We start from the raw sequence: 7701 nt of genomic DNA, 5'->3' as shown, positions 1-7701 counted from the left end.
AACCTGAGTCTGCGTCCCCTCTATTTACCCAGTGGTATGACCTTGAGGAGGTCGAGCTCTCTAAGCCTCACTTTCTTCGGCTGTGAAATGGGCATTGTGGCCGATCTCCCTGGGATGGCGTTGCCTCGCTTCCTCCCCACAACCTCTCTCCAGCCCCACAACCAACGGCCCCCACTTCTGACCACAAGGAGGGGCACTCTCCATGATCCTCCGAGGTCTAACTTCCTATGTATCCTGACACAGCACACATTCCTGATAGTCAACCACAGGAGGCTCCGGGCTAAAAACTGGAGTGAGTGGGGAGGAGGGAGGAGGCGATACCACCCTGAGAGAATTGTTGTCCTGCAAAGAGAACTAAGCTAATGGTGCTCCAGGCAAAAGCCAGGCTGGTGAAGAAGGCAGGGGATGAAGGAGGGCTGGGAAGGGGAGATGACAGACAGGCTTCACAGAGGTCCAGGCAAGTGGGTGGGGGCTTGAGAGGCGCCTCTGCAAGCCCTCAAGGTGGGGACATAAAAGGCGCAGGGGAGATGAAGCCAGTCAGGGCTCAACCCCAGCCCTACACAGAGGCACCTGCCATGGTGCAAATACACACTGCGGCCGGGGCGGTTGCGGACTTGTCCCGTGCTCTCACTGCAGCCAGGCAGGTTAATCTCTGTTTATTTTTTCAAAACAAAACTAAAAATTGCCACTCAATGTATCTGAGCAGAGTGCCCGATCACAGTTAAAAGCTTTCTGTAATGCACAGCCGGAACGTCACAGCCTGGTGGTCAGAAATGAGTGCTTCTGGCGCTGCTGGGCTGCGGCCCGCAGCCTGAGCACCCCTTCTTCTCCTCCCTCTGCTCATGTTGTCCTTGTGCCGCCATCCAGTCAGCAGCGGACAGCCAGCCCAGTGCTGCTCAGGTCCGTGGCATCCAGAGATAAAAGGCGTCTCCGCTCCCTGCAGGCTTCTGCTTTGCCTGCCTGGTGGGGTACACGCCTGGGACGCCACCCCCACTGGAGGTCCTGAATGGTCCACAGAGAAGGCGTGGGGCAAGGCCCCAAGTGCTGATGCTCTGAGAATAAAAATTAAAAGGCAGTTCTGGCCCTGAAGCGTCACCCCGCAGGGCTCACTCCTTGGCTGTGCCCTCCTGGGTCCGAGGGTGGACACATGGATTTGGTGTCATCATCGCTCGTGCTTGATGTTGGCTTCACTTCGCTCCAAGGCCACCCCGCTGCCGTTCCGAGGGGCGTCCTTCTTGCTCCAGTCCTTTTCGGTGTAGAGCTCGGCCAGCACTGGGCAGTGTTCAGAAGCCACCCCACCCCAAGACCAGTTATCCGGAATCCAAGGGTTCGTGAGGCCTTCTCTCACCACAGCCCAGTGACCTGAAGGGAGAGGAAGGGAAGAGACCAGGAATCAGGATGGTGGGGTGGGTGCGGGGGGGTCCTGGGCTGGCAGGTGGAGGGTCACTCCGCATGTCTGCAAGGCCGGGGTGCCTGGAGAGGCTGCCTCAGGTAGCTGGAAGGTGCCTCTGCATTTGCCTGTGCATATGAAAGGTCTTGGCCAATTTGATTTCCCACATAAACGAGGGTTTCTGCACTTAGGCAGTGAAAACACCCAGAGGCCAGGCCTCCCGTCCGTCCAGACACACGGGCTGACCTGTCCTCACACACGTGCTGCTGTGAATCTGATCGCAAGACAGAGACAGACGCCTCATAAGGATGTCCCAAGTCCAAAGCAAAGGTCCAATTTTGTAAAGCAAAAGACACCAAGGGGGTTAGGGGTAGAAATCTTTTCTACAGAAAGGGTAAAAAAGAGAAAATTACAGAAGCTTATGAGAAAGTAACAGTATTTTAAAAAATGACGATTTAGAAATCTATGAAGCAGGAGGTATATTTGAATATAATTAAATAACGAATAGTTACAAAAACAATTACAGAATGGCCAGAAAGCACTGTGCAGTCCTTAGCGCAGGATTGACAGGGGCCTGGATTCTGGGTGGAGCTTTGGCACACACTGCTGACCGTTCTATAGCGGGGGCAACTCCTCCCTGAGCTCAGCAACTTCACAGGAAGGGAACCACTGAAAGGATTTCCAACTTCCTTCCAGCCCTGTTGGCTCAGCTTCCCCAGCTCTCTTCCTTCAATAGGCACGTTCCTGGGAGCCTGCGAAGGCCATGGGCTGGCCTCTGCTCCTGGTCCATAGCGCATTTCTGCAAACCGAGGCTAGTTTGATGATTGTCACTCCCCTGAGACCCATTTTCTTTATCGTTCGGGTCCTCCCATGACAGAGTACAATAGGAAACTAGTGCCCCGAGAGAGAGGGGAGAAGCAGGTGAGAGTCAAGCCTAGATGTCCTAGTCTTGAAGATCTTGGCCTTGGCTGCCCGTTAGTCTCTCTTGCAATAAAAGCCAGGCCCTGCAGCTTTTCTTATTTTTTAATTTCTCATTGAAGTATAATAGGCATCCACGGGGCTTTGCAAAGTGTCCAGTCAGAGTTTAGAAACACTGTTTTTGTCTTTTGTCAAAAGACCTTACTGTCTTTTCCATATTGCTGACTGTCTCCTGACTCAGCAGGTTACCAGTTTGTAGGGAGGGTGAAATCACCCCCATACCCTGCTCCTTGCGGAGTTCTGAGCATGTCTCCTGTCCCATTGTGACACTACATGAGACGCCTGCTCACCTCACAGCACGTCCACCTCACAGCATGCCTACGCTGCATTCTACAACACAGCACTTGCACGTTTGACAAATGTTTGCTAGAGGACTAAGTGTCCTAAAAGTAACGTTATCAGCTCATCTCTGAATCAGGACTCTGCTAGTCTATAGCCAGGTTTGCCTGGAACACATCTGCTTGCTGTAGGTCAGTGGGTGTTCTAAAATTATTTGTCATACTCCCCTTCACTTTGAAAAATGAGGATTTAGAAATCTATGAAGCAGTAGGTATATTTGAATATAATTAAATAACGAATAGTTACAAAAACAATTAGAGAATGGCTGGAAATCACTGTGTGGTCCTTAGTGCAGGACTGACAGGGGCCTGGATTCCTGGATTTCACCTCTGATTGAATGGCAGTTATACAGTCATCTAAACCACAACCCTATGAATGCCCCAGAGGAGGTGAGATGACTTCTGTCAGTTCAGACATGTTTCTCTCACTCCATTCCTGAACAGGACAAAGGACAAGTGAGTTCTGCCTCACCTGTGAAAACCTTCTTTAAGCTTTTACTGATCCAGACGTTGTCCAGAGACTTCGAGCCTTGAGGGTTCTTGGTGCTGATGTTGGTGAAGGTGTGTGCAGGGATCAGGTGGTGGAACTTTTCTTTCCTCAGAATATCATAGTCACTGCTGTCTGGCCCTTGGCCAAAATCTCCTAAGATAATGACATCCTTTTCTCCTGGAAGTGGAAAGAAGAAAATGAGTTTAAGAGTTGGTGGGAAGTAAAACCCAACATTGACCACGGCCCTTTGAAATGGGATTGAGATTCTGACTTGACTTCCACACGGTTAGGACTGTGGCATGGTTCTCAGTTCTCACTCTCCTCTAACTCTTCCACATTTCGTGTGCATATCACCCCGCCACCAACATTAAGAGTAGGTCAGCAACACGTTTGGAAATGAGGGACGGCGTGACACAAAAATCAGCCCTGTTGAAGCTTATGGGTTCCCAATCTCATTACAAAAAAAAAAAGGCCTAAGGGTCTTGCCCAAATATTTAACAAAAGCTCAACATAACACACATTTACTGGGCACTTACTATGCAGGAAATCCAGAGATGAATAAAATGCAACTCCTGCTCTAAGAGACAGACTAGAAAACAGACAAGAGCAGAGAGTAGGTGCAAAAACAAACACACATACTGAAACCAACACAGCACAGGGAAAGGTGGTCAGGGAAGGCTTCCCAGAAGAGGCAATGCCTGACTTGGGTCTCAGAGGATGCACGGAAGTGCTTGGTTCAACAAGGATGAGAGGGAACCTACACAAGGCCAGGGAGTTAAGAAACAGCCTGGCTTCCTGGGGGTGGGGTGGGTACCTGAGGTTCAGTTGGCTACTTCTCCAGGACAAGGTATCAAGAAGCCAGATGTTAAAGATGAGGCTGGAGATACAAGCAGCAACCACTCCTCAAATGGAAACTGTGCTCTGTCTGCCTGAGGTTCAAATTCAGATCAAGAGACCAGGGGAAAAGCCTGGGTCTTCCTGGCATTCAATGGGCAGCACACAGTATCCATCCATCCATCCATCCATCCATCCATCCATCCATCCATCCATCCATCATGTTGATGCACATAATGTACCATTTTCCTGCTGCTGGGCACTTTTAAAGCTATTCCCAGTAGCCACTGCTATAAATAATGCTGAAGTGAGCATCTCGTTTGAGTTTTGTTTTGTTTTGTTTTTGAGACAGTCTCGCTCTGTTGCCCGGGCTGGAGTGCAGTGGCACAATCTCGGTTCATTACAACGTCTGCCTCCTGGGTTCAAGCAATTCTCCTGCCTCAGCCTCCTGAGTAGCTGGGACTACAGGCACCCACCACCACACCTTGCTAATTTTTGTATTTTTAGTAGAGACGGGGTTTAACCATGTTGGCCAGGCTGATCTCGAACTCCTGACCTCAAGTGATCCGTCCGCCTCGGCCTCCCGCTGTGCTGGGATTATAGGCGTGAGCCACCATACCTGGCAGCTTTCTGTCCTTAGAACTATAAAGAACCCTCATGAAAAACTATGGCCATTGTTAAGGCTCTGGATAAATACTGCCAGCCTGCTTTGCAAGGCTGCTCTGGTTTTAACCCACCCCAGCAACCTAAGGAAATTCCTCTCACTGCATCCCTCACCAAAACATTCATTTGATATGTGGAAATGATGTCTTCCATTTGTAGAAAATTAAGTTGTGCTCCCCCTCCTTTAGGTTGGAGTATCTACACACATTATTTGGAATTCTGCTGCACAAGGGATGGATCTCTTCTTTCCATTTATTAATTTTTTCAACCATTTACTTAGATCAGTACGGACTCATGGATACTCATGAGGTATAACTCAGGTATACCTTGAGTTCTATCCAGTACTATGTCATTGACTTTGTTCCCAAAATGTTTCCAGCTTTGGTCACTGAGAGCTCTTTCAGTTGGCTCATGCGTCCTTTTGACATCCACCCAGCAGGTTTTCTTGTTTGTTTGTTTGAGCACTTCCTTCTGACACGACAAGATGCTCCAAGATCATGCTTTTTTTTTTTTTTTTTTTTTTTTTGAGACAGAGTCTCGCTCTGTCACCCAGGCTGGAGTGCAGTGGCGCGATCTTGGCTCACTACAGCTTCTGCCTCCCAGGTTCAAGTGATTCTCCTGCCTCAGCCTCCCAAGTATCTGGGATTACAGATGTATGCCACTGTGCCTGGCTAATTTTTGTATTTTTAGTAGAGATGGTGTTTCACCATGTTGGCCAGGCTGGTCTTGAACTCCTGACCTCAGGTGATCTGCCCGCCCCGGCCTCCCAAAGTGCTGGGGTTATAGGCATGAGCCACGGCGCCCGGCTAAACATTATTTCTTTTTAAAATGTATGGGGTGGGGGTGTTCCTTTTCTCAAATGAGATCCTGTAGGAAGCCCCAAAAGTAGAGTGGGTAAAAGTGGAGCTTCTCTGACTGAAGTAGGAGGCAGGGAGCTCTACAAAAAGCCCTTGGGGCATCGGGAGTTCAAAAAAATATTAATGCTTGAGTCCCACTCTCAGAAATTGGAGTTCCACCTGCAGAGATTCTGATTTAGCATCTCCGGTGGCCTGGTCTTCAGCATTTCCTGAAGCTCTCTGGGATTCCATGTCCAGCCAGGTGTGGGAACCACACATAGAATATTACAGAGCTCTGCTGAGACCTGGTGCAGTCAACCACACGGAAACATGGTAAGGACGGGTACCTCCAACTGTCAACACGTCTCACCCAAGAATACTTTGTCATGTTTCTCCATTGATTCAAGTATTTATTCAAAAAATTCTTCACTAAAGTCTTGCCATTTTCTTCACTTTACCACCACATTTCTAAGTATTTTATAATTTTGATTTTTATTATGAATGGGACCTTTGTTTTATCCCATTATATTTTCTCTAATAGTTATTTTTAAATTTTTTTATTTCCATAGGTTATTATTGATATATATCAAAAGGAGTAATTTTTTATTTTAATTTTGTAACTAGGCAGTTTTCTTAATTCTCTTACTGGGACGAATTTTTTTTTTAACTTTAGGTGTAACAAACTGACAATTATATTCTCTGAAAACAATGACACTTTTGTGTCCTATTCTTCCAAGTCCTCATTTCACCTTATTAATCCAAATTAGCTAGGAGGAAGAGTGGCCACAGGGCTGAAAATGAAACAAAACCTGACACAGGAGCATATCAGAAAACAGTGGCTCTAGGCCGGGCGCAGGGGCTCACACCTGTAATCCCAGCACTTCGGGAGGCTGAGGTGGGCGGATCACCTGAGGTCAGGAGTTTGAGACTAGCCTGACCAACACGGTAAAACTCCATTTCTACTAAAGATACAAAAATCAGCCAGGCATAGGGTAGGCGTCTGTAATCCCATTTACTTGGGAGGCTGAGGCAGGAGAATTGCTTGAATCTAGGAGACAGAGGTCGCAGTGAGCCGACATTGTTGCACTGCACTCCAGCCTCGGCTGGAGTGAAACTCTGTCAAAGAAGAAAAGAAAGAAAGAGAAAGAAAGAGAGGAAGAGAGAGAAAGACAAGAAGGAAGGGAGGGAGAGAGAGAGAAAGAAAGAGAAAGAGAGAGAGAGCGAGAAAGGAAAGAAAAGAAAGAAAAAAAGAAAGAAAGGAAAAGAAAAGAAAGAAAAAGAAAAAAGAAGGAAAACAGTGGTTCTCGGCCCCGGTTCTAAGAGAAAACAGCTGGATGACTCTGGAGTGTGGAACTTGAGGTTTGTCACTTCCCAGCTTCATGACTTTGGGCAAGCCTTTTTAGTTCATAAAAGGGAAAGAACAAGCCATTTCCCCCCAGGCTGGTGTCAGGATTAGAGAAGCCACCAGAAGCGCCTGGCACGGGGCACTCACATGTAGCTTGGGCCCTCTTCCTGATCAGTTTCCTGATCCAGGAGATCTGTCAGGGAGAGACACCCAGCGGAAGTTAAATATTTGTGCATAAGAACTACAAAGTGATTTCAGGGCCAAGGGGGAAAGGTTTTCTCTTAAAGCATTTTAGACATTTCTCCCACAGTCTGATTTACCCTAGAGGAAGTGGGATAGTTATGAAGTATTTTCCAAGCAAAGCGAGCAGAAATCCTGAAAGAACACTCACCCCCCAGCTGGGCTCTGCAGGATTCCCCGGGCTCTGCCCGACCCTTGTTGTCCCACAGCAGGAGGTGGCATTTCTGCCATACCTTGTGAAGGAGGCTTTAGGGAAAGCAGTTCATAAACGAAGTCATAAATGTATCCGAGACACTTCGCAAATCTTTTTTTCCTGGACATGGGTGTGCTTCCGTAACAACGGCTGGAGGAAAAGGAATCTGAAGGGAAGCCACTTGGGCCACCACCAGAGGGCGCATGTGCATTGCAGATGGCGCCCTCCTCCAGGAGGAGTGAGGACAGTGGGTGGGATGAAAGGGAGCCTCTCCTGCAGGGCCACCCACACCGTGGAGAAATCAGTGCCAGCTTGAATAATAGTCATAGCACTGTGCTAACCACTTCCTCGATAGCGCCGCACTTAACAGCCACGGCCCACGGGGCAGGTGCTG

At 48.3% G+C, this 7701-nt stretch overlaps 1 protein-coding gene across 1 annotated transcript in view; it reads right to left on the bottom strand.

Annotated features, from left to right (window-relative positions):
• Positions 1-640: 640 nt before the first annotated feature.
• The window catches only part of EEPD1 (endonuclease/exonuclease/phosphatase family domain containing 1), a 143809-nt gene continuing 136748 nt past the window's right edge, over positions 641-7701 (bottom strand). Inside the window, exons 7-8 of the mRNA XM_010361132.2 lie at positions 3179-3373; positions 641-1362 (exon numbers count right to left, since the gene is read on the bottom strand). Of these exons, the coding sequence (XP_010359434.1) occupies positions 1163-1362; positions 3179-3373 (395 nt within the window). The 3' untranslated portion in view covers positions 641-1162. The remainder of the gene's footprint in view (positions 1363-3178; positions 3374-7701) is intronic.

Source organism: Rhinopithecus roxellana, chromosome 6 (genome assembly GCF_007565055.1).
Source record: "Rhinopithecus roxellana isolate Shanxi Qingling chromosome 6, ASM756505v1, whole genome shotgun sequence".
NCBI lineage: Eukaryota > Metazoa > Chordata > Mammalia > Primates > Cercopithecidae > Rhinopithecus > Rhinopithecus roxellana.
Note: the sequence above shows the minus strand (reverse complement) of the source record. Positions and strands in the feature narration are given on the sequence as shown.